The 27613-nt window shown below is 36.8% G+C and overlaps 3 protein-coding genes and 1 pseudogene across 7 annotated transcripts; all 4 read right to left on the bottom strand.

Annotated features, from left to right (window-relative positions):
* Positions 1-268: 268 nt before the first annotated feature.
* Positions 269-26178, bottom strand: LOC109167630 (probable serine/threonine-protein kinase Cx32, chloroplastic). Of its 5 annotated transcripts, XM_019316694.1 has the most exons (7): positions 3614-3782; positions 3386-3513; positions 2866-3203; positions 2040-2175; positions 1815-1957; positions 1392-1515; positions 269-756 (listed from the first exon to the last, which is right to left on the bottom strand). In XM_019316694.1, the coding sequence occupies exons 2-7, from the start codon at positions 3471-3473 to the stop codon at positions 368-370; spliced, it is 1218 nt and encodes a 405-aa protein (XP_019172239.1). In that variant the 5' UTR covers positions 3474-3513; positions 3614-3782; the 3' UTR covers positions 269-367. The 5 variants fall into 5 exon arrangements, with proteins under 5 accessions (XP_019172239.1, XP_019172240.1, XP_019172238.1 ...); XM_019316695.1 differs by having other exon boundaries at positions 2866-3179; positions 3386-3783; XM_019316693.1 differs by having other exon boundaries at positions 3386-3782.
* Positions 7103-9377, bottom strand: LOC109167631 (probable serine/threonine-protein kinase Cx32, chloroplastic). The gene is made up of 7 exons (XM_019316696.1): positions 9208-9377; positions 8928-9014; positions 8520-8833; positions 8285-8420; positions 8058-8194; positions 7764-7887; positions 7103-7637 (listed from the first exon to the last, which is right to left on the bottom strand). Exons 1-7 carry the CDS (start codon positions 9305-9307, stop codon positions 7288-7290), a joined length of 1248 nt encoding a protein of 415 aa, XP_019172241.1. The 5' UTR covers positions 9308-9377; the 3' UTR covers positions 7103-7287.
* Positions 9759-15767, bottom strand: LOC109167633 (annotated as a pseudogene).
* On the bottom strand, positions 19092-21803 carry LOC109167632 (probable serine/threonine-protein kinase Cx32, chloroplastic). The gene is made up of 7 exons (XM_019316698.1): positions 21607-21803; positions 20828-20902; positions 20407-20723; positions 20178-20313; positions 19954-20087; positions 19595-19718; positions 19092-19523 (listed from the first exon to the last, which is right to left on the bottom strand). Exons 1-7 carry the CDS (start codon positions 21710-21712, stop codon positions 19198-19200), a joined length of 1218 nt encoding a protein of 405 aa, XP_019172243.1. The 5' UTR covers positions 21713-21803; the 3' UTR covers positions 19092-19197.
* Positions 26179-27613: the final 1435 nt, after the last annotated feature.

Here is a 27613-nt window from a genome sequence, read left to right as displayed (position 1 = left end):
CTAAAATATCAATTTTTAATCTTCTTTTTTTAAAAGCATAGTCTATATTATAATTGTGCAATCAATTTTATCTTATACTCCGTATAATTTTTATGGATCAATTTTAACTTATATTTTAAATAATACTCCAATCAATTCAATCATTTCATTATTGATGTTACTAAGCCTTCATATCCCCCTTTCAAGGGTGAGATGTCTGAACGAAGGTAGTGATCATAGCCGTCTTCGTTTCAAATGGTCCAAATCTTAGACAATATTTATGATTGTGTAAGGACTAACTTGCTAAATAAGTTGTATTATGACTCAATCAATTTAATATTTTTGTGAGTTTAAGGGATTTGATGGTGCATTTTCATACACAAAGTCCTTAGTTAATCCGTACATACATCTTCTTCCATTTCTTGGCGGATTGGCCATGTTTCTTGGCTCTTGGTTTTGGTTTCCCCTTCATAGCTTCAATCTCCTTCAAATTCTCCACCACTTCTTCCATTGAAGGCCGCTTCTCAGGTAGAGATTGTAGGCATCTAAGAGTAAGCTGAGCAGCCTGCAAAGCTGCTTCTGAAGAATACTGCCCTTTCATTCGAACATCCATTATGGATTTCACCTTCAATATTTCTTGAGAAAGCATGGGCTTTACCCAATCCACCAACCTCTGATGCCCGCTCGGTCGCTTAGGGTCCAATGCTCGTAACCCTGTCATGATCTCGAGCAAGACAACGCCAAAGCAATACACATCGCTCTTCACATATAGATGACCTGTGCATATATGCCAAAATGATGCATGCTTTAATTTTGTTGTGAATATTCCCCTTCTCTCATGTTGCACTCAAGCATGTAGCAAATTAAAGACTCTTTAATGGAAAAGACAGGCTATTGGGGGCAACTCCAGCCAAATTAGTCAGACTGTTGACTTTGTAACTGCAAGATTACAAATTTGTCTCCCAGCCATACTGGCCTATTTGGGCTTCTTGGTTTGAGCCGGTCAACTATGAACAACATAAGCTGGTTTACCTCATTATGGTCCTTGAACAGCTAAAATCACAAGGCGAAGGCAGGAGTTATCCCGTGCACACCATTGGGTAGTGGCGGCAGGTTTCCTTCATCACTCAAAAACAAAACAAAAAAAAAAAAGAGACAAATTTCCAATGTTCATATATGCACCCAAACTCCCCAAGTATGGAGAAGTGAAAAAGTTTTCTTTTTTTTTTGTGTGGAAAGTTTGAGGCTTTGAAACTTTTTTTTACCACCCATATGCATCAAAAGAACTGAGGAAGAATTTTTGAAATCACTTGACAAGTTGGTGTTCATCAGTGGTGATTTGACTGCAGGATTTTAACTACTAGGTTCAAAAAAATTGGAGGCCCTACTATAGACTCGATGCATGTACTCACCCGTTTCAACATATTCAGGTGCAGCATAACCGTATGTACCCAATACTCGAGTTGTAACGTGAGAATTTCCACCTGACGGCCCTAGTTTAGCTAACCCAAAATCTGATATTTTTGCGTTGTAATTCTACAGGCAAAAAGGCAGAAAATAAAAAGTTCAAAACAAAAAAAAGAAAAAAAAAATCAAAATATCAAATGCTTCCACCCACAGGCAACAGCATTCATTGTTTCACTTGCACTTGCTTAAAAAAGGACATTAAAAAGCAGAAACTTTACTGCCATGATGCAATTGCTTATATATATATCACATTGTACAGAAAACCACCAGATTTTAGTTATGTGGAGGATAATTGGTCCTAAGAGCATGAGAGTTTGTCTTCTTGTTTGTATATATACGAATTGTTACATGGAAAATTATATACTTACCCCATCGAGAAGAATGTTGGAGGCCTTGAAATCCCTGTATATGACTTTCGTTTCTGAGGTATGCAGAAACGCTAGGCCACGGGCTGCTCCTATGGCAATATTTAGCCGCAAGTCCCAGGAGAGTGCTTCAGTAGCTCCAACTCCTAAAAACAGAGAAACGTCAAAACAGTGCACCACTATATATATAATTTCACGTTTGCTACAATTCTTCAACAAATGTCTTACTTCTGAAAAGGTGGTTTTCTAAGCTCCCTTTCTGCATATATTCATAGACAAGTAGCAGTTCATTATCTTCCCAACAGTACCCTATTAGCTTAACCAGGTTAGGATGTGAAAGCATCCCTAAGAAGCTCACTTCTGACTGTATTTCAAATGGAATGAATATAATCATTTAGAACAACCAATCCATCCATCTAAAGGAAAAGAACTCATTAGATAAAGGCCCTATTTGGTAAAATAGTTAGCCTATAGGCCAATTTTGGCTTATTTGACCACTATTAGCTTTTTGATTTGGTTAAAAAATCAATACAAGTGTTTGGTTAATTAGCTATTTGTAACTCCAAAATGCTAAAATTCAAAAAGCTGCTCAAAGAAACTTTTTCAATTAGCTTTTTGAGAAAGGAAATTATACCAAACAGCTATCAGCTAACAGCTAATTTACCAAACACCTTTTCTACAATCAGCTATTGTTATAAACTAGTTATACTCTCAAATTAACTCAATCAACTAACAGCTAACAGCTAACAGCCATTTACCAAACAGGGCCAAAGTGATAAACTCAGCTTATACAAACACTAAAGTAAACCAAAAAGAATTACTAGGCCATTACAATATAAAAATAGGAATGAACAAGGTGGCAGTGTGGGGAGTATGCCCAAAGTGGCGGGCAGATCCCTTGTGTGCACCAGTATTTGGCCCTGTCTGCTGAGTCACTAAGTTACCGTGATTTATATCCTCCCAAATGCTCTATCGGGCTGGGGTGTGGGGGGCCCTTGGGGTTGGGGAATTAACCTTTTGGGACAAGGAATGAACAAGGTGTGCATTGCAGTACCTGCCACTCCTCAAATCCTTGTGTACTTTGAGGGTTCAATTTTTTGATAGCAACAATCATTCCAGTGCCAAGTTTAGATGGTGAAAGTGTCTTTTCATCAACCCATCCTTTGAACACTGTCCCAAAACCTCCTATCCCCAGGACCATGTCAGGCTTGAAATTCCCAGTGGCCACTTTCAAATCAGCCAAACTGTAAACCTTCAAATTTGGTTTAGGCAAAATCTCTCCACTGCCATTATCTGTGTCTTCACTCTCTGCTGCTGAAAGCCTTATATAGCCAGCAATTCTGCTCATTGCCCAAAATGCAGTAGAGCCTACACTGTAACTTGCCAATGCCCCTTTACACAATACATTAATGTTAAAGATCAAGCAGCTATGGCTTTTAACTCAAAAGAAATTAAGAGCAAAAAATAGAAATAGAAATCTTGTCCATGGTGCTCCATAAAGAGAACAGAAATTCACTGTAAAAGATGTTTCCTTACTTTTCTTGATAAAGAAGACTACATAGAAAAAGCACTACCTGGAGCGAAAGGCCAGCATGAAGAGCTGTGGGGAACTGTGCTCCCAGAGTTAGCGTCAGCAGCCTTCAATCCGAAGCAATTCCCCATTGATTACACTACTGGTGTGCTAATATTGCCTCCCAAACTCCTAGTTAAGAAACCAATCAAGAAATAGAAGTCGTATAGAGAAACAGACATACTTCGTTGACTATAAAAGGGGAGTCTTGATTTTCAATGGGAAAACATACCACATTTTTCTTTGTAGGTTCGACTTTTTTTCCCAAAAAAGAAGTTAATTTCTTGGAAATGTTGGTGTTCAATATAGCAGCGTCGTCTGGTTTGCTTTCATATCACTTTAATTAATTTCCAACTTAATGGTTTCTTTCATCCACCTTTTCATCTACAGCTCACTCAAAAGATAAGGGTGTAATTGGATGGAAAATTACGTCCCTTTTCAGACATTAACAAGAAATGTAGTGAAAATTGCGTTGATAGATGATCGGAGTGATTGTCTAGTCTGTTATAGTTGTGACAGCTTCACTCGGTTTCTGCGACCACTATTTCCCTTTTCTACGACGAGTCTTCTTAATCGTTTCCTCATGGGAGCCTTTGGACTTTGGAACCAAAAAGTTTTTTAAAAGGTGGAAATATTATTTTTAAAATCTTTGACATAAAAAAATTTAAGTCAATAAGAATCACTCCCTAGGTGATAATTTGTGAACAAATCAAAATTATTATCTATAAGATTTTAAGAATGATAAATTAAGTAAAAAAAAAAAATATGTAGAGTCATTTTCATAAATATTACAAAATTATATTTATTTTCGGCCAGGATTATTTTCATAAATATTATAAATTTTTAAAATGAGCAAGGTCATTTTCATAAATATTATTCCATCCGTCTCATTTTACCTGTCTTACTTTCCGTTTTAGTTTGTCCCAAAATATTGTCATGTTTTCAAAATTGAATATAACTATCACTCTACATTTTTCAATTTATCCTTTTAACTTTTAAAATTTCTAGAGGTAAGTACAATGGTCCTTTGTACAAATAACACATACTTTTGACAAGCAAAATTGGAAAATTAATAACATTTACTCCGTATTATTTTGTATTAAAATCGTGCAAAAAGCAAATGATACAATCAATTAGAGATGGAGGGAGTACAAAGTTTGTTTATTTTCCATTCTTAAATCTAATAGATCATCAGTTCGGATTTGTTTATAGGTTCTCACCAGGAACATAATTCTCACCTGGTTTATAAACACACACACTATAAATTTTGTATACTCATTCTAAATTTAATAGTATAAAAAATTAGATTAAAAATAACTTCAGGCAAACCTCAATAGTCGAACCAAACACATGAAATGAAACAAATGAAGTATATAATTACATGTCCACGGGTTGGACGACGCAAATTATGCCCTTGACCCGTGTCCACAATGCATTGTGGACACGAGTCCAAAACGACGTCGTTTTTGGGGAAAACGCGTCATTCCAGTTAAAAAAAAATGATTTTGTCTCGCCGTTAACGGCGTTATTCGTTTGTGGCATTATGAATGTACAGTTATGGAATTATGAATGTAAGTTATAAAATTATCAACACAGAGCTCTGACATTAAGAACTTACAATTATGAACATATAGCGATATTTTATATGAACATAGAGCTCTAAAATTATGAACATGGAGCTTCGAAAATTATGATTTTACAGTTACGGAATTATGAATGTACAGTTACGGAATTATGAATGTATAGTTATGCAATTATGAATGTACAATTATGCAATTATGAATGTACAATTATGGAATTATGAACACAAAGCTTTGACATTATGAACTTACAATATGAACATAGAGCTTCGAAAATTATGAAGTTACAGTTATTGAATTATGAATGTACAGTTACGGAATTATGAATGTACAATTATGGAAGTATAAATGTACAGTTATAGAATTATGAACATAGAGCTCTGACATTATGAACTTACAATTATGAACATATACTCCTATAACGAAGCGATCTGAAATTAAAAAAAATATATTAAAAAAATGAAAGATAACAGTGCCACTAACGGCACTGTTACCCGTGTCAAACATGCATGCTGGACACGGGTCTATAGCATAACGATTGGTTGGACGATCCATGGACCAAAAATTCAAATCAAACACTATCTATAGTATAAAATGGAGCGTTATGCCATGGAACCGTGTTCACCATTCATGGTGAACACGGTTCCAACGGTGTTAGTACACCGTTATCTTTCTTTCTTTCTTTCTTTTTTTTTTCTTAATTAATTGCGTGACTTTTCTTCTTCATTTTCACATTTTGCGGTTTCACTTTAATTTGAGGTGAACAATGATTTCGGACATTCATAAATTATGAATTCATGCCTACACATTCACTTTGGAACTATGCCTACACATTCCCGTCCGAAATCACGGACATTCATAAATTATGAATCCATGCCTGCACATTCACTTTGGAACCATGCCTACACATTCACTTTGGAACCATGAAATTATGAATTTTCAGTTATGAGGATTATGAATTTTCAGTTATGAGATTATGAATTTTCTGTTATGCGATTATGAATTTTCTGTTATGCGATTATGAATTTTCTGTTATGAGATTATGAATTTTATGAAAATTCATAATCTCATAACAGAAAATTTATAATTTGATCAACGCGCACCGTTAACTCCACATCCGCGATTTTTTTTTTTTTACCTAAAAACGACGTCGTTTGGCCTTGTGTTCACCATTCACGGTAAACACATTTTCAGGGCATAATTTGCCGTATAAAATAGGCTTGCCTTAGTCTATCCATTGTAGCAAATGGACAAGACTAAACCGGCCCAAAGGATCCAGCTTAGACTAAACTTTGGCAAATTATGTTGTGCATCCGTATGCACCCTGCATGGTGCATATGGATGCAAAAACGACGTCGTTTTGCATAAAACACGTACCCTACTTAAAAAAAAAAAAATCAGTTTCGATTCCCAGCAACAACATTATGTTATTCATTTTTAGTTTATTCATTTTGGATTTTTTAGTTATGAAATTCTGGAAGTGTAGTTATGCAATTCTGGAAGTGTAGTTATGAAGTTATGGATGTGTAGTTATGCAATTCTGGAATTATATTATGCAATTCTAGAAGTGTAATTATGCAATTCTGGAATTATATTATGCAATTCTAGAAGTGTAGTTATGCAATTCTGGAAGTGTAGTGAAATTATGGATGCGTAGTTATGCAATTCTGTTTTTTTTTTTTTTTTTTTTTTTTTTTTTTTTTTTTTTTTTAAGTTAGACACTACAACGACGTCGTTTTTGCATACGGATGCACAGCATAACGTTCCCTAAACTTTGTGCTAATCTATTTGTTCGACACCTCTACATAAAAGTGAAAGTTACAAAAGTAAATACCATAAATATTATTAATGTCCCATCTCCTATATATACGTAGTATTGGGCAAAAGTTAAGAAAAAAAAATCAATATACATTAAAAATTCTCTCTCTCGTGTTCTATCTATACTCTCTACAAACTCTGTCTAACACTTTCTCAAACTCTAGAAATATTCACCTTTGTTCTAGTTCGCTAAAAGCAACAATATATTTGAGATTTGAGTGCTCTCGAATATATTGTTGTAAACCATTGTATCTTGAGGAACTGATGCTTCAAACTCCTAGCACACTCAGAAAAAGAACCATTTTTAAAATGACCACACCATTTATGAAACAGTTTTATATTCGATTTATTTCGAATTTTGAGAAAAAAATTCCAACCATGCAACACCTTAAATCTTACACATTCTATATAGTCACAGATGTCTATCTTCTGGGTCCAGCTCCAAGGCCATGGTGGCTTGGAAAAGGTGGGATGTGTATTGCAATAAGATGAAGAAGGACACTAAAGATCAGTTGCTGCTTTTTAATTTTGATTCTTTTGGTTTCTTCCCTTCCATGCCTTCAATTTCTTCCAATATCTCCACCACTTCTCTCATTGAAGGCCGCTTCCCAGGTTCATTTTCCAGGCATCTCAAAGCAAGCTGAGCAGCCTGCAATGCTGCCTTTGTAGAATATTGGCCTTCCATTCCAGCATCCATTAAAGACTTCAACTTCTTTTTCTGAGAGAGCATGGGTTTCTTCCAGTCCACCAAATTTTGTTGCCCGTTAGGTCGCTTTACATCAATTGCTCGCAAGCCGGTTAATAGCTCAAGTAGGACAACACCGAAGCCATATACATCGCTCTTTACATATAGATAACCTATAAATATCGTCAAAATAACAATTCAATATTATCAATATATGTATATCTAATTTTAGATTCATATATTTAGCGATTACAACACATACTCTGCACTTCTATCATGCATTAAAAACCACCACTCACCCGTTGCAATATATTCAGGTGCAACATAACCGTATGTACCCATTACTTGAGTTGTAACGTGCGAGTTCCCCTCTAAAGGCCCCAGTTTAGCTAAGCCAAAATCTGCTATTTTTGCATTGTAATTCTACAAGTAGAAAAAACGAGCCCGATTGCACAAAATTCAAGAACTTCACCAAGATAAATATAAAAAAACACATGGACGTTGTCTATGAATTAGAAGTAGAAAGCTTGTTGGGTGAAGCAGATATAAAATATTGTAATTGCTCAAGTGATGATAGATTGATAGAATGTTACCCCATCAAGAAGAATGTTAGAGGCCTTGAAATCCCTATAGATAATTTCCATTTCTGAAGTATGCAGAAAAGCTAGGCCCCGGGCCGCTCCTATTGCAATTTTGAGCCGCAAATCCCAGGAAAGGATCGTCGCACGTCCTTTAAAAAAAAAAAAAAAAAAAAACACTGAATCAATGCATCATTTCTTAGAAAAGTGCCAGCAGGCCTATACATACACTTCTAGCTTACTTCTGAAAAGGTGATTTTCCAAGCTTCCCTTGGGCAAAAATTCATACACAAGTAGAAGTTGTTCATCTTCCCAACAGTACCCCATCAGGTTAATTACATTAGGATGTGAAAGCCTTCCCAAGAAGTTCACTTCTGACTGTATATATATATATGTATACACATCCATTTAGAGCACCCAAAACAAAATTTCAGACAGAATTAACACGTTTACTATCACAGAAAAATATTATAGTACCTGCCACTCCTTAAATCCTTGAAAACCGTCAGAATTCAGTTTCTTGATAGCAACACACATCCTACACAAAGATTTCGATGGTGTGAGGGTCTTTCCATTGACCCACCCCTTAAACACTGTTCCGAAACCTCCCGACCCCAAGATCATGTCAGACCCAAATTTATTTGTGGCAGCCTTCAGATCAGCAAAACTATACTTCTTCAAATTTGGTGAAGGCAAACACTGTTCTGATCCTCGTTTCACACATATGCCGTCGAGGTCTCCAATCCTCACTACTCTCGACAACTGGCTGCTGCTTTTAGTTTTTGGTGTCTCTATATATATGCAAAACACATTCAACATAAGCAGTTATGGTTTGGATTTCCGAGTTTTATAATAATAGTAATAATGGTAATTTTGTGTCTTTACTCATAGCTCCTGAAAGCTGGCTGTAGCCAGAAGTTCTGCTTTTGGCCCAAAATGTAGTGTTGCCATAGTTGTTAGTTCTGGATATCCCTATATGCAAAACATTAATGTTAAACATACCTAATTATGGATAAAAACCAATAATTCATGTTTGAATGGTTCTCTCAAACCTACAACCAACACTTCTTCCTAACTTAAACAACCGAACGAACGAGAACATAAAGTGCAAATACGCAGTAAACTAAATCACATACAATAAAAGGTGGAAGAAAGTAGTACTTACCAGGAGCAGAAGAAGAAGGTGAGGAGATGTTGGAAGAAGAAGAGGTGGTAGATTTGGTGTCAGCAGCCTTGGATCCACAGAGACAACAGATATTCCCCATTGACTTCTAACCTGCAGCTGCGCTATAGAAAAAGGTTGGTTGATTTTTCACAGGGAAAAAAGAAAGACATTTCTTCATGGCTGGACTTATTTGAAGATGACAACAATTAAAAATTAGTTTTAGTTAATTTCTTGGAATTGCTAAATTCGCGTGTGAATAGGGAATAGGAACAGGGTTGAAATTCCAAAGACAAGAAATTTCTGGGAAATCATAATTCACAATTAAATCTGATGTTGACAGGCTTCCCAACAAGCTTCCAAATTAATTGTGCATTTCCTCTACTAGTAAAACATATGCTAGATCCCAAAAGAAGAATACTTTAAGAATCTTGAAACAAAAGATGGAATCTCAGTTATTTGAAAGAATTGAAGATAACACAAATGGTTTTACAATATGGGGATAAGAGTCTATACAAAATTTTGCAAAAAGTAGAAAAATAAAAACTATAGTACAAATTAAAGTAGACATTCTGAAAATAATGATTATTTGTTTTAATATTACAACAAAGTATGAAACAATTAACACATAAAACAGACTGTTGAGTGCAGCACCTTGAATAAAAATGTCGGGATCTGCTGCTTTTTGTCCATTAAGGTTTCTCCTTCTTGGCGGGTTGACCATGTTTTGTTTTACTCTTGCTTACCTCCCTTCATAGTGTTACCGGCCGGGGCGGATGGGATCGCGTCACTGGATGGCGTACCGGGCTGGAGTGGCGAGCGGGAGGTGGAACGGTGTAGAATACAAATAAACAAGAAGAAGAGGAAAAACTAATATATTATGTCTTGTGTAAACTTCAATACAAGCACTTGTATATATAGTGCCAACAAGATGATGAAAAATGAATACAAATGAGAAAACAAAGAGACACATGGGAAACCCAAGCACATGATTATTAATATAGATGATTAATATCATCAAATATTTCATCTTTTTGTGCCTGTGGGTAGCGATAAGGCCTAGCCGCGACCGGATCAGCGCCATGAACCAATGTGATGCGGTGATCGCAATTGCGCTGTGGAGATAGGGACGTTAGTTCCTGAAAAAGATCAGAAAAAATCAGCTAATAAATGATCAAGTGTGTTATTGAAGGGTACCTGAGTCTGTAATGCATGCAGGGACGTAGAAGGTTGGTCGCGGTCACCCTCCCACGTAAGACGCCGTCCCATATAGAAGAAACTCATGGTTAAGGCATTAAATCCCAAACTATGGCACCTAAAGTGCGAAGCCATTTAACACCTAACACAAGTTCAAACCCAGAAAGCGGGATTACATACAAAATAACATTAAATTTGTGCCCATCTTTACAGAGTAAATGCCCGAGCCAATTATACGTTCACCATTCGCGACCGCAACCCGCAAACTTGGGCACTTGCGTATGACCAAACCCAGGGACGTGGCCGTGTCTCGGTCAATAAAGTTGTGAGTGCTTCCTGAATCAATTAATATGGTGACAGTCTTATCATTAATGTTCACTGACACACGCATTGTACTGCCGATAGTGGGCCCCGTGATTGCGTGTAAGGAAATGCCAGGATTATCCGCTCCTTCAAAATCCAAGGGTTCAGGTTCAACAAAGGTGAAGGCCTCTTCTTCCACAGAATCATCGATGACCAGCAAGAAGAGGCATTTGCAGTTGTGAGCCGGTGGTCTACCTCTCGTCACAGTGGAAGCACAACCCCTTTGCGTGGCGCTGGTTGTAGTCAGTTCTGGACAAACGGCGTTCAAGAGGAGGGAAAGGGGCAGAGGTGCGCATGGGTGGCCGATACGGGGTGACGGAGGAGCGACTACCGGTGGAGGAGGCAGGGGCCGTCGCGGGGTTCGCCGAAACCGCCGGAGCACTGGTCCGCAACGAGGACGCCAGAAAGTGGCCCCCTGCGGCAGAACGTGTCGCCGTACCTGAAAAAGAAGAAGGGTGTTGGTTAGAGGCGTGAGGGCGGCCAGAAACCATGGCGGTCCCAGGCGGGGCGCACTCCATTCGCCGGAAAAATGAACGAGCCATGTTCATAGCGACATTTAAGTTCGCCGGTCGTTGGTTCTCAACGTCGATGCGGAGCCATTCATCCAGCCCAGAGGTGTAGAGGCCGACCTCCATGTCCCGCCGAACAGTCGTCATGCGCAGGAGCATCGCCTGGACTTCGTTGTTGTATTCCTCGACTTGCCGACCGTCCTGGTTGAGTTTTTCGTCAGTGAGCCCAAGACGTTGGTCCGAAGTCCTGGTCCGAAACGCAAAATAATCTGGTATTTAAATTGTGGCCAGCTCATGTTAGGTTCCTCCATGTCCTGCCGGAAATGCCAGAGCTGCGCAACGCCCGTGAGGTGGAGAGCTGCCGTACTCACGAACTCATGCAGCGGAGTCGCCTGCGATTTGAAGAACTGCTCGCAGTGATGGAGCCAGCTGGTGGGGTCGTCTCTCCCGTCATAGCGCGGGAACTCGAGCCGGGTGAACTTTGGAACCACCGTTGGAGGGGCAGGTGGTTGTGGTTGCGGGCTCGCCGGGGCTGGCAGAGCGTGGTCCGCGTCGGTGTGAGTGCGGCTGCTAGAGGCATCGGTAGGCCCTTTGGCAGCCATGAACTGGTGGAACATCTGCTGTAGAGAAGCCTGGTTGTCCTTCAGAGTGCCAATGGCAGTTTGGAGGTTGTGGGCCTCGTCGTGCAGCGTGGTATGAAGTTGGTGAACCTCCCCGCATAGTGCCATGACCAACTCAACCAGTGATTGGTCGCCCATGACGACGGGCTCTGATACCAAATCTGTTACAGGCCGGGGCGGAAGGGATCGCGTCACTGAACGGCGTACCGGGCTGGAGTGGCGAGCGGGAGGTGGAACGGTTCCACGGCTTCTACCTATGATTACAGATGGAAGCAGAAATATCGAAAGGAAAACGAAAGCACAGATACTCGTGAAGAAAACTGGAGTTCTTCTCCCCAATGACATTAGCCAAAAAACATTACACAATAATGATGATCCTAAACTCTGTGAACTTGTTCTTTAAATACACATAGGAAGTAACGGTAAAGAGCATGAAAATAGGAAAACTGAATCAAACATAAGAATAGGGAAAAAGACTGAAGATTAGAAGAATAAGTCTTTATTTTGTGGTGGTTGTAGTTTTCTTGCGCCTTTGATATTTGTTCCCAGTGAATGTATCAATAGCTTCAATCTCTTTCAGATTCTCCAGAACTTGTTTTTCTTGGGCCTTTGATATTTGTTCCCAGTGAACGTATCAATAGCTTTAATCTCTTTCAGATTCTCCAGGACTTGTTCCATTGAAGGCCGCTTCTCAGGTTGGGATTCTAGGCATCTGAGAGTAAGTTGAGCAGCCTGCAGCTCCGCTTCTGAAGAATATTGGCCTTCCATCCTAACATCCATTATAGATTTCAGCTTCCCTTCTTGAGAGAGCATAGGTTTTACCCAACCCACCAGCCAATGTTGCCCACTGGGTCACTTATAATCCAGTGATCTTAAGCCTGTCAACATCTCAAGCAGTAAAACACCAAAGCAATACACATCGCTTTTCACGTATAGATAACCTGTACAGCCCAAAACTTTTTGGTTATGAATGATCCCCCTTCTCTATTGTACTCGAGCAACTAGCAAATGATGAAAAGGCCGAAATTTGTTTTTACTCCAAGCAATATAAAAGATCCAAAATATGTAATCATTAAGAAAAAATCTAGTATGGTCAGTTAGTATGTATTGGAGACACCAATACTATGGTCTATGGGCTCAAAACAAACACTCACCTGTTTCAAGGTATTCAGGTGCAATATAACCCTCTGTGCCCAATACTCGAGTTGTAACGTGTGAATTCTCACCTGAAGGCCCTAGTTTAGCTAAGCCAAAATCTGATATTTTTGCATTATAATTCTACAAGCAAAAGACACAGAAAAATCAAGAATTTTGAAATAAAAGTAAAAATAAGAAATCAAATGAACCACACCCGTAGCATACATTGTTTTTCACATTCCCTATTGGCTATTGCCTATGAAAAAAAGGGAATTAGAAGTAGCAATTTTACTGGCACGATGCAATCATGCAATTGCCAATATATATGCACATCATTTGACAGTAAACTACATGCATTACATTGTACACAATTTACCAGCGTTTAGTTTCAAGAAGGATTGGTCCTTAGAGCATTAAAGTTTCTCATGTTATAATGACCAGTAATAGTACTAATATGTAACGTTACATATGATAGCAGATGCTTACACCTCATCAAGAAGAATGTTGGAGGACTTTAAATCCCTGCATATGACTTGCCTTTCGGAGCAATGCAGAAAAGCAAGGCCACGGGCTACACCTATAGCAATATTTAGCCGCAAGTCCCATGAAAGTGCTTTACGACCTACGTTTTCTAAACACAGAGAAACATGAGTATAAAACACCACTATATAATGTCATCTTTGCAGAAAACCTTCAATAAATGTCTTACTTCTGAAAAGATGGTTTTCTAAGCTCCCATTCTGCATGTATTCATAGACAAGTAGAAGCTTATTATATTCCCAACAGTATCCCAGTAGCTTAATGACGTTAGGATGTGAAAACATTCCTAACAATTTCACTTCTGACTGTATGTCAAATGAAATGAATGCAATCATTTAGAACATCCAACAAAACATAATGAAGGAAAAGAACTGATGAGACAAAATTTGGCTTACACAAGTCAGATAACGGTAGAAGATAATCTAAAGAGAATCTACTATCAGTACCTCCCACTCCTCAAATCCTTGCAAACTTCCACGGTACAATTTCTTGATAGCAACAATCATCCCACTACCGGGTTCAGATGGTGCAAGCGTGTTCTCATCAACCCATCCTTTAAACACTGTCCCAAAACCTCCTGTCCCCAAGACCATGTCACGCTTAAAATTACTGGTGGCCACCTCCAATTCAGCCAAACTGTAAACTTTCAAATTTGGTGTAGGCAAAATTGTTCCATTCGCATTTGAGTCTTCACTCTCAGCCGAACTGTAAATCTCCAAATTTGGTGTAGGTAGACATTTTGCATTGGCATTTCCACCTTCACTCTCTGCTGCTGAAAGCTGTCTATAACTACCAATTCTGCTCAGTGCAGAAAATGCAGTAGAGCCTTTATTGTTGCTTGGCAATGCCCCTATATGCAAAATATTACAGACAGCAATGTAAAAGATCAAGTATTTATGGCTTTTAACTCAAAAGAACAAGCCACAATATAGAAATCTCGACTTTCCAGTTTGGAAGTTGCCACAGCTTCACTCGGTTTCTCCAATGACTATTCCCTATTCTTGGAATATTTTGAGAACCCACTAGGCATAACAACACCTACTCTTAAAAAGCCTTTCTTGTTGCTTGTCAATGCCTCTATATGCAAAATATTAATGTAAAAAGATCAAGTTTTTATGGCATTTAACTCAAAGAAAAAAAAAAAAAATCTTGCCCATGGAGCTCCATAAACACTATACGGCCCGTTTGGTTCGCTGAAAATATTTGAGGAATGGAATTGAAATTCTATGGAAAAGAAATTACTGGAAAAATTAATTACATTTTTTGATTGGTGGAAAAGAAATTACTAGGAATATTGAATCCATTGTTTGGTTGGATTTTGAATGGTAGGGAATAATGAGTATAAAGACAAATATAACCCTACACAACAATAATAATATAATAATAATAAGAGTAATTAATAAAGTATGGTGAGGACAACAAGTTTTCCATGGAAAACAAACTATCTAGAATGAGCTAAGAAAAAGGTTTTCCCCATTCTTGAGGAAAACTTTTTCCATTAACCAAACATAATTCCTCAAATTTTAAGGAAAACTTGGAAAAAGTTTTCCATCCAAGTCCAACCAAACATCTCATAAAAAAAAATAAAAAAAATAAAAAAAATAAAAAAAACAGAAATTAACATCAACTGTTCAAGTGTGAATTGTCCACAAAACTACAACCAACAGTTTTCTCCAAAGTATAAACTAACGGTGAATGTGTAAAGCATAATCAAATTGTAAATTAACCAATAAAAGACCCTTGAAGAATACATAGAAGAAAAAAAATGAAATCCAGGGAAGAAAGCACTGCCTGGAGTGAAAAAGGAGAATGAAGAGCTGTGTATGCTACCAGAGATAGAGTCAGCAGTCCTCGATCCGACGAAATTCCCCATTGATTACACTGCTGTGCTACTATGATAAATTGAGTCTCAATTCATCAGTAACCAAGAAACAAAAGTAGTATAGAGAAACAGATATTCTTCGTTGTGTATAAAAGGGGATATATTCTTGATTTTCAATGGGAAAACTGCAGTCAAAGAGTGCAGGTAAATTGCACAGGAGGATAAATTGCACTAAAAAGTTTCTAAAAGAATGTTATCAAGAATTAAAATTTTGATTTTTCATACGAAAATTAGGTCATTTGTTCCGTCGTTGTCTTGATGATCGGAGTGATAGCTTCACTCGGTTTCTCTGATGACTATTTCCTTCTCTATGAATCTTCCGGAAACCGACCATCTGTCTTTTTAATGCTGTATTTATTTGAATAGGAAAAGTATGGACTTTCGACTTTTACTCTCACTTGTGTTCACGTATAATTGAAGAAAGAAAGAAAATGAAAGAATTCTTATTAAATTAAACAAGGCATGTTATGTCATTCTTTATATAATAAAGCTATATGATTTGAGAAATAATTAATGTCACAACATCCTTTATTATAAAAAGAAAAAAAAAACACACAACATTTAAAAAATAAAATAACTATATATTATATAATTATATAAAAAATATACTTTTGAAAAATAAAATAGCTATATATTATATAATAAAAAATGTGTTCAATTAGAGTTTAAATTTACACATACAAAATTTGAAATTTGCTTTCCAAATGTAATTATCTTAGTTATTATTCGTATTGTGAAAAAAAAAAAAAAAGCACAACATTTAAAAAATAAAATAGCTATATATTATATAATCATATAAAAAATATACTTTTGAAAAATAAAATAGCTATATATTATATAATCATATAAAAAATGTGTTCAATTAGAGTTTAAATTTACACATACAAAAATTTAAATTTGTTTTCCAAATGTAATTATCTTAGTTATTATTCGTATTGTGAAAATTATAATATAGATGAAATACAATTAAGAATAAATCAATGTAATTATGTAAATTCTCTCTATAAGTTTATTTGAATATGCACATAATTAGAGATTATATTAACCATACAAAATTATAATTATAATTTTAATTTTAATTGTAATTTTGTATTCTATAAAAATAATAAATACTTGATCAATGGAAGCTCAAAAATATTATTATATTAAATAATTTAAAATATTTTAGTTTTTCTATTTTTTATTTATATTTATAATAACATAATTTTTTCTCATACATCGCACGGGTGAATTACTAGTAAAGAATAAAACATGAAAGTCCATGTAAAATTACTCATTCAATAGTTATACGATGGACCATGATCCACACTGCAACGTTTCATTAATTAAGATAAAACGGTGAGGGGTTTCCTCTGTCCAATAGCGTGCTGCAATGTGTATTTTTTAATATAAAAGTAAAAAAAAAAAAAAACACACAATTTTGGCTCCATTACCATTTTATAAAAATTAAATCTTTTGTACTAGTTTATGGTTATAAATGCCATTATTTTTGAATTATATGTATTCATATATTTTCGAAATTATTTTTTGGTAAATCTTAAAATCAATATTTTTTTGGTGAATTAAGTCGATGGCTCCCACTATTGTTGTAAGTGGAAGCGTGAATGTTGTTTGTGGTGCACTTTCGAATGGTCGGAGTGGCAATGTTGTTGCACATTCGAAAAACCTAATGAACTTTGGTTGCAAACCGGTGGTGACATCCAACGGTAAAGACCGTGAAAATTCAAGGAGTTGAATTTCACAAGGTGACAACTTAAAATGTTGTTCAACCTAATGATTCTCGACATGTCATGGTTCTTGACCGAGATGGCTCAGGATGGAAAGGAACATGAGTCTAACGCCCAAACCGTTAGCAAAGCAAGGGTTTGAAAATATTTTGTTTTTCTATACCTAAACTATGCTTTAAATGGTTTGTATGACCAATTATACAGTGTATATTGTAAATCGAAAATAATTATACTTTAAATGTTTTGTATGACTCATTGTATAGTGTATACTGTAAATTGAAAATAACTAAAATAAGTCTACTCCCATGAATACTATTATATTCATGGTATATTCCATGAACCAAACATGTTTAACGTTATAATTGAAACTCAAACTTTTATATAGAGTAAATACTCAAAATGGTCCCTCAACTATAGCTAAATTCATAAATTGGTCCTCAACTTTCAATTTCAACCAATTAAGTCCTTAACTTTGTAATTTTAACACAATTTGATCATCCGTCTATTTGATCGTGATCTTTGAGGATATATATGTAATTTCACATGCAAAGCTCAAGAGAATTTCGGAGGGGGAAGTGCTTCTCCGCTTGCTGCTTGGGGATCACGAGCCGGTTCAGCTTGCCTATGTCGCTTGGAGTTACGACTTTCTCGAAGAGCCGCTCAAGGGACTTCGTCGATCTATCTATCAAAAACTATAATCTCTCCGGCATGGGGTGTAGCTTTGGCCTGATCTCGATCGATCTCGCATGTGACTTCCTATACGTGAACCCCAACTCTAACGCCCTGGTGGTTAGCACGGATAGGGTTGTTAACGAACCGAACATAAACGAACAGAGGCTATTTGTATTCGTTTGTTAAGGAATTTGGAGTGTTCGTGTTCGTTTGTTAAAGTTTTTGAAAATCTTGTTCGTGTTTGTTTGTTAACTGTTCGTTAGTGTTCGTTAACGTTCGCGAACATGTTCACGAACGTGTTCTTTAAGTTAACGAACATGTTCGCGAACGTGTTTGTTAACGTTCGTGAACACGTTCGCAAACGTGTTCGTTAACGTTAACAAACACGTTCACAAACATGTTCATTAACAAGCACGTTCACGAACATATTCATTTACGTTCATGAACACTTAATAAACAAACACATGCACATGTTCATGATCACATTTCGTTCGTGAACTATAAATAATCTACGTTCACGAACAATAATCAAACAAACAATACAATTACAAAACTAATATAATATAATATAATATAATATAATATAATATATGTTTGTGAACATGTTCGCGAACATTATTAAACAAACACAAACGAGCTTGTTCACGAATATTATTAAACGAACATAAACGAGCTTGTTCACGAACATTAGTAAACGAACTTGTTCACGATCTCTTAGCAAACGAGCTTACAACTGTCCAAGCTCTATTCGTTTATTAACCGAGCTCTAAATTTTGTTTGTTAATGTTTGTTTACCATAACAAACGAACATAAACGAACGCTTACCGTACACGAACACAAGTAGTTTGTCGAAAGCTCTGTTCGCTAACACCCCTAAGCACGAAGATGATTACGCCTAACTATTACTAAAGGCGACCGGATTTGGTAGATTGCTTTCGGTAATGGATTCAAATGTAACAGTGCGGTATGAAAATGCAACCGAACCTTAAAAAACAGACGATGGACCGTGAAATTACATATATATCTTCAAAAATCACAGTCAACAAACGGTCAAATAGACAGAGGACCAAATCGTGTTAAAATTGCAAAGTTAAAGACTTAATTGGTTGAAATTGAAAGTCGATGACCAATTTGTGAATTTAACTATAGTCGAGGGACCATTTTGGGTATTTACTCTTTTATATATTGTAACAACTACATGTAAACATTTAATATTTGATGAATAAACCTCAATTTTTTAAAAGTTTTGTGGCAATTATATCCAATTTTGATATATACAAACTCTCTCATACTGAAATGTTCAACATATACAAACTCTATCATAGGCCTTAGGATGAACTGGTTTTTTAAGTTTGTTGGTTTCCCATAGCTTCAATTTCTTCCAAAATTTGCACAACTTCATTCATGGAAGGTCGTTTCCAAGGTTCATTTTCCAGGCATCTCAAAGCAAGCTGAGCAACCTGCAATGCTGCCTTTGTACAATATTGGCCTTCAATTCGAGGATCCATTATAGACTTCAACTTCCCTTTCTGAGAGAGGTCCATGGATTTCACCCATTCCACCAAAAAATGTTGGTTACTCGGTCGCTTAACGTCAATTGTTCGCAAGCCGGTCAATATCTCAAGCAGGATGACACCGAAGCCATAAACATCACTTTTCACAGATAGATGGCCTACACAGTGAAAATACTTAAACTTGCTTGTTGCTACATATATGAACACAAAATTCTCTATGCCCACTAACCTGTTGCCATGTATTCGGGTGCAGCATGACCCTTTGTGCCCACCACTCGAGTTGTAACGTGTGAATTCTCACCCGAAGGCCCCAGTCTAGCTAACCCAAAATCCGATATTTTTGCGTTGTAATTCTACAAATTGAAAACAATCACGGAATTCAGGATAAAGAAATACACACACACACACACTGTCCCTGTGTCATTTCACTGCTCCTATTGTCCTAGAAAGACACGTTAGAAGATTTTCTGCAGCCATTCATATCATAGTTTAGTCATAACTGTCTCTTGTGATCGAATACTCAGATGTTTCTCTACCAGCTGTTCATGCCTATATAGATATTCAAATGAAGAGATGATAGAATCTTACCCCATCAAGAAGAATGTTGGAGGTCTTCATATCCCTATAGATAACTTGCCTTTCTGAAGCATGCAAAAAAGCTAGGCCCCGTGCTGCTCCTATTGCAATTTTGAGCCGCAAGTCCCATTGAATGGCATCACCTCCTAAAACCAAGGAAACGCCAAATTGGTTAACTCAACTACTGCATCATTTAATTTATTAGTTTCATCTTAGTTAAAAACGCTTACACTTACTTCTGAAAAGATGGTTATCCAAGCTTCCCTTCTGCATAAATTCATAGACAATTAGCAGTTCTTGATCTTCCTGACAATACCCTATCAGCTTTACCACATTAGGATGTGAAAGCTTTCCCAAGAAGTTCACTTCTGACTGTTCTTGAAATGAAATAAATACACATCCATTTAGAACACCAGACAATATATATATATGCAAGAAAACAATATAATGTATGGATTATAGTACCTGCCACTGCTCAAATCCTTGAACGCCATGGGGGCTCAATTTCTTGATAGCAACGCACATCCGATTGGCATATTTAGATGGTGCAAGCGTCTTTCTATTGACCCGCCCCTTGTACACTGTTCCAAAACCTCCCGACCCCAAGATCGTGTCCTGCCTAAAATTATTCGTGGCAGCCTTCATATCACCAAAACAATAAATCTTCAAATTCGACACAGGAAAAATTGCTCCTTTCACACATATATCGCTGTCTCCAGTCCTCACTCTCGTGAACTGGCTATAGCCACCACTACTGCTTTTGCCATTTGGTGTCTCTCTCTCTATATATATATATGCAAAACACATTCAACATAAGCAGTTATGGTTTTGCTTTCCAAAATTCAATCAAAATAATAATAATAGTAAGGTAGTTTTGTGTCTTCACTTATTGCTCCTGAAAGCTGGCTATAGCCAGAGGTTCTGCTTGTGACCCAAGATGAAGTGTTACATTCTGAGATCCCTATACCCCAAACATTAATGTAAATCGTCAAGTACTTATGGCTGTGCTCTAAAATCCAATAATTTGTGCAAGTTACCCATGGAGAAATACAATAAACATAAATTCATTAATCAGCAAAAACAAAGGATTCTTGAAAGGAAACAAAAGCCTATAGATCAGATATGATGTTTGACTTCACTTTCTTCTTATACAAAGTATAAAAATCAAACTTCCCAACAACATAAATGTTATGCAAAGACTAGCACCTGGTGGCTAGGGATTGTTAGGCAGAAGTCGATAAAGGGCTTAAAGGGCCAAAGTCAGGCACTTAGCGTCTTGAAAATTATAAAGTTGCACATTCGCTACTAGTTATAGCTTTTGGCATAAGTGGTAAGCGCTTAATTCTAACAACTATATCAGAGGTCACGGATTCAACTCATTCAAGTCTAGCAATAATATTTAAGACGTTGGTGCTAAGAGAGGAAATTATTAGAGGGAGGCCTATAAAAAGCTTAAGCCTAAGTGATAATCGCTTGATCTGACAATAAATCAAATCAAGCCTTCATGTTTGATTAGTGTCATCTGACCCACAACCCACAATTCTCCCTACCTTAAACAACTAACAACAATATAAATCACAAAAACATGGAAAAAGTAGTAAATTCATGAAAATGCAAAAATGGGAATATAAGAAGTTAAATAAACTGATTGGAATAAAGTAGTGCCTGGAGTGGAAGAAGAAGAAGAAGAAAGTGAGGAGATGGTGGAAGAAGTGGTGGTAGAGTTAGCGTCAGCAGATTTGGATCCACACAGATAACAGCAATTCCCCATTGATTCTCTCTCAGTCTACAGAAAAAGGGTCAGTGATTTTTGAAAGGGAAAACAAAAAGAAAACTTTTCTTCGCGGTTTGGCTGAATTGAGTCAAAGATGACAACAATTTAAAAATATTTTTTTATTTAATTTCTTGGAATTGCTAAATTCGTGTGTGAATAGTGAATAGGGAGTGGGTTGAAATTCCAAAGATAAGAACTTTCGGAGAAATTATGATTCAGACGAAGATCCACACACTATATGGGCATACATGAGAGTCAGAATGAAGTCTCCATTTTGACAACACATATGAGAGCTGTAATTATTTCGTGACTGCTATTTGTAAAATCAGGATAAAATTGTATTTTTAATCCTTTTAAGTTATACCCGCCATAAAAACTTAATCTCTAATTTATATGCGTGATCATCTTAACCGTCATGACTGTCTTATTGATGCCTAAGACAGCATAACTATCTAGTCTATTGAGGCTATTCGTCAACAGTAAAAGCCATTGGCCATCGACGATGGGTGGTTGTATTTTTTTTTTAAATAACAAATTTTAAAATAAAATTGTTTGGTTGTATTTTAAAAATTAATTTGTTTATAATTTAAAAATAAAATAAATATACACATAGGATCTACATAAGCATCAAAATGGCACGTGTAACGTCACGTCAGGAGTAACTTGTTGAATACGTAATAATAAGACCTAATTACACTATTTTGTCAGTTTAAGGGACTTCGTTTGAGTAATTAAAAGAACTAATTTAACACTTTTTGCCTTATCTATTTATTTATTGTAAGTTAGTTTAACATTATTATCTTATAGTCAAATTTGACATGATTAATTTAAAGATGGGTTATGGAATTTGTAACAAGAAAACTCAAAAAGTGCATTTTTATTGCCGAGAGGATAATCATGTTTAGTGGGGAGGGCAGACTTTTCTTGGTGGAAGCAATTAAGGAAAGGAAAACCAGCACTTTGACATCTACTTCCATTCCATTCCAAAAGATCCCAAAAGAACAATACTTATACTATGATTGAATCTTGAAACATAAGGTGATGATGTCACAGTTTTTCTGATCCAAAAGATAGAAAAGAATTTCACAGTTTTTCTGATCCAAAAGATAGAAAAGAATTGCACATTACATAGCACAAATGATGATTCACAAATACAATCATTCCACACAACACTACCCTGAAAACTGAGGTGAGAACCAATACAAAATTTTGCAAAAAAAATAAACATTCTGAAAATAATGCTTTTCTTTTTAAAATTACAACAAAATATGAAACAATTAACACAACAACAGACTGCTGAATGCAACTCCTTTGGATGTTTTTTTTTTTTTTTTTTTTTTAAAAAAAATTTAATCTCTTGACCCCAAAAGGTTGAATTCCTGACCCTAAGGGCCACCCATACCCTGATCCGATGGAGCATTTGGGATGATGTAAATCACAGTCTCAGCAGACAGAACCAAATTGCCAGTACGTACAAGGAATCTGCCCACTTACGTATTGTCATCTTCTTGATCCGGCCCCACCAACGCCACGGGGGCTCGGGCGACCAGGTGAAGTTGGATGGTGTCGGGGTGAAGGCTTACGGTGATGAGACGATGATTGAGAATGCCCAGATCTGCTGCTTTTTGACTTCTTTGGTTTCTCCATACCTTCAATCTCCTCCAAAATTTCCACCACTTCTTTCATCGAAGGCCGCTTTCTGGGTTCTTGCTCCAGGCATCTCAAAGTAAGCTGAGCAGCCTGCATTGCTGCCTTTGTCGAGTATTGGCCTTCCATTCGAACATCGATTATCGACTTCAACTTCTTTTTCTGGGAGAGCATGGGTTTCTTCCAGTCCACCAAATTATGTTGCCCGCTAGGTCGCCTAGTATTAAGTGCTCGCATGCCAGTCAACATCTCAAGCAAGACGACACCAAAACCGTACACATCACTCTTCACATATAGATGACCTATAGATATCAAAATAACAACTGAATCAATATATATATATATATATATATATATATATATATATATATATATATATATATATATATATATTTTTTTTTTTTTTTTTTTTTTTATTTTTTTTTGAATGCTACTGGCTCTATTACAATGTAGTATCTTGTTCATATACTTTCTCAATCTACTGAAACACAAAGAACCAATAACGCCTCCACTGAGGCTATAATGCACAAAATCTACTACAAGAATGCACAAGATAACCACTCACCGGTTGCAACGTATTCAGGTGCAGCGTAGCCGTATGTGCCCATTACTCGAGTTGTAACGTGTGAGTTCCCGCCCGAAGGCCCCATTTTAGCTAATCCAAAATCTGATATTTTTGCATTGTAATTCTACAAATTCGAAATGAGCACAGAATTCAAGAACTTCACCAAGATAAAGAAAATACATAAAATGGGAATCAGATAACCGGTAAACTAAATGCCCGTTAAACCAAAGATTTCAAATTTCGCATCTTTCCTCCGCATTTCACCAATCATGTCCACAGTCTCTCTATTGAGACAAGAAAACCAAACGACTTCTAATTACAAATATGGACTGAAATTAAACCGAAATGTTTAATGATAAGTGCAAAGTTCTTCTCGACAAAGCAATTCTCTTTTGTCTTAGACAGATATATGATATATTCTAACGACTAGTAACCATAGAATCTTACCGCATCGAGAAGAATGTTGGAAGCCTTGAAATCCCGGTAGATGACTTGCTTCTCTGAAGTATGCAGAAAAGCGAGGCCCCGTGCTGCTCCTATTGCAATTTTGAGGCGTAAATCCCAAGAAAGTGGTTCAACAACAGCACTCCCTAATAAAAAACAGGGAAAAACCATTTAGTGTATTGCATCGTTTATTAGTTCCATCTTTATCAAATGCCCGCAATTCACATCTTACTTCGGAAAAGGTGGTTCTCCAAACTTCCCTTCTGCATAAATTCATAGACGAGTAGCAGCTCTTTCTCTTCCCAGCAGTACCCGATCAGTTTAACCAGATTAGGATGCGAAAGCCTTCCTAAAAAATTTACTTCTGACTGCATTTCAAACGTTTAAACTCATTAGAGCATCCAACGAGAAATATCGGGATGGAAGGAATCTGAATAGACAATTCATTTTACCCAAGGTATAAACTTAGAAGATTCTACCACCCTAGTCTTCCTCAAATCGCACCAATGAATTAACACAACATCGTGTGAATTATAGTACCTGCCATTCCTCAAATCCTTGCATACTTTCTTCGTTCAACTTCTTGATCGCAACTACCACTCCACTGCCCATTTTAGAAGGCGCGAGCGTCTTCTCGTCAACCCATCCTTTAAAAACTGTCCCGAAACCTCCCACCCCGAGGACCATGTCAGACTTGAAATTTCTCGTGGCAGATTTCAAATCTGCGTAAGTATAGGTCTTCAAATTCGACGTGGGCAAAATCTCCCCGTTTACATGTGTCTGGTCCTCACTCCCTGCCGTCGAAAACCGGCTAAACCCAGCACTGCTGCTTGTCGCCGAAAATGCAGTAGCAGCACCATTGCTGTAGTTTCTTGAAGTTGCTATATAGGCAGAACACCCAATGTTAATATCTTTAAGTAACTATGATTTATCCCAAGAAAAACAAGAACCCTTGTACAGGGATCACAACAACATAAACCAACACGAAATTCCCATGTTTGATTGTCTCTATCCAAACTACAATCAACCTATACCTACTTATAAACACCAAAAAGAGGAAACAAAGCACAACCACCACATGGTAAACCCAACCACAAAGTTCAAAAAGTTCCCTTTTTTAGAAGCAGGCAAAATATGGAAAACGTGAAATTCATCAAAACCCAGATAAAGAAACATGACCCAAATTGGAAATATGTTTGAATTTAATGAAAGAAAGTATAGTAGTACCTGGAGTGGAAGGTCTAGGTGAAGAAGAGCTGCGGTGAGTAGTGCTGCTCCGGCTAGGGTCAGCAATCTCGGATCCAAAGCAATTCCCCATTTCCAGTCAACCGCTTAAACTGCTACCATCATAGCTCGGCCCCCAAAACCTATAATTCTCCAATCCAGCCCGACAACCTAAGACAGACGAAGAACTGGAAGAAGCAAAGAGGGGAAGATAGACGGGGGAAAAAAATGGATTCTTGACTCTTTTCTTTGTGGGTGGATTATAGCCCTTAACTCTATACTCGATAGGGAAACGGGAAACCCACACGACAAAAAATAAATTTTAAAAAAAATGAAATTTTTGTTCACTTTCTTGGAAACTCTAATGTTGTTTCTGCACATACGAAGTTTGCGATGTTTTCTTGTTTTCCCCAATTTATACCCGCCAATTTGCTTGGTGTTTTGTTGGAAGATTTCTTCTTTCCCCATTCATCTCTCAGCTTTATAAATTTATCTTTCTTGCGAAACGCGATGCGCAGTGTATCAATCTTTCTCCCTCAAAGACTAAAACCAGAAAAGTCAAGCGCCGTGTTGATCATTTCTCCATGTGCGCCAACTTTTTCTTCTATTGTGTAACCATTTCTCTTTTTGTACCTCTTTTGTATTTTCATTTTTTTTTTTTGGTGAATACCTCTTTTTGTACCAAACTTTGTACTATCTGGCATTGCTAAGTCAATATTTCAATCCACTATCACTCATCCAAATAATTCAACTCAAATTCATATAAAAGTTTGTAAGTTATAATTTATCGACATTAGTTTTTGTTAAACTTTTTTTTTTTGTTTTGTTTCTGAAGTATTTTTTGCTTTGGTTCAAATGCGTGAGTATATATAATATATAAAATATAAATATGCAGATCAAATTATTAGATTAGACTTTTAATTAAGAAGACATATCGTTCAATTGAGATAAAATTGAGAATGTTTAATTATGACTTTTTGTGAATAAAAATTCAAACTTTATTTAAATACTTATAGAAAAATTTGTAAGGCCAGAATATAATTGATGAGGACATAGATTCTAATGGCCCATTTTACTGGATAGATCTTAATCTAAAGGGGTGAAGAAGGAAGCATGGAGCAAAATGTTAAAAGATGTGCTACTGAGGGGTATCCAATCGTTATATCGTGCACCAGGGTGCACAATGCATTGGCGTCCAGTCCTGCCTAAAACAACGTCGTTTTGTTAAGTTGTGTGGGGAGTTGACGCGACAGAGTGTATGTGTATTCTATTATACAATTATGTACATTCTATTATACAATTATGTATATTCTGTTATACAATTATGTAAATTCGAAACAGGAAATTTTTTTAAGAGTTAAGAGTTTATGTGTATTATGTTAAGAGTTTATGTGTATTATGCTAAGAGTTTATGCGTATTATGTTAAAAGTTTATGTGTATTATGTATTATGTTAGATTATGTGTATTATCCTTTCAAAAAAAAGAGTATGTGTATTCTGTTATACAATTATGTACATTCGAAACACACATTTTTTTTTAAAGAAGTTAATAGCAGATACGAGAAACGAAATTTCTAAAAAAAACATGTACAAAACGACGTCGTTTTGAGCCAGGGCGAACAATCCTGGTGCACGATATAATTTGCCGGGGGTATCAAATTCATGACCTCAAGCATAACAACACAAGTTAAAAACCACCCAACTACCACACATCCTATTTACTAAAAGGCAAGATGTTCTACTTAGTTGTGTGAATATCGATGGCATCCAGATAGTGGAGAACATGTGTATGACCAATATTGAAGACTAGGCGATGCTGCACATTTGTCAACCATCCGCAATACCCTCCACACTATAAATAGCAATGTTGCAAAAATCAAATCGGCGCCTAGGCGCTAGGAAGCCGCCGCGAGGAATGGCCTCGGCGGCCTCCTCTGCGGCCGGCTGGCTAGGCGGTCTAGGCGGCCGCCTAACCGGCCGGTTCGGCGGTTCGGCGATTTTTTTTTTAAAATGTCGGA

Source organism: Ipomoea nil, unplaced genomic scaffold (assembly GCF_001879475.1).
Source record: "Ipomoea nil cultivar Tokyo-kokei standard unplaced genomic scaffold, Asagao_1.1 scaffold3169, whole genome shotgun sequence".
NCBI lineage: Eukaryota > Viridiplantae > Streptophyta > Magnoliopsida > Solanales > Convolvulaceae > Ipomoea > Ipomoea nil.
The sequence above is the reverse complement of the archived record's forward strand: the minus strand, read 5'-3'. Positions and strand labels throughout refer to the sequence as shown.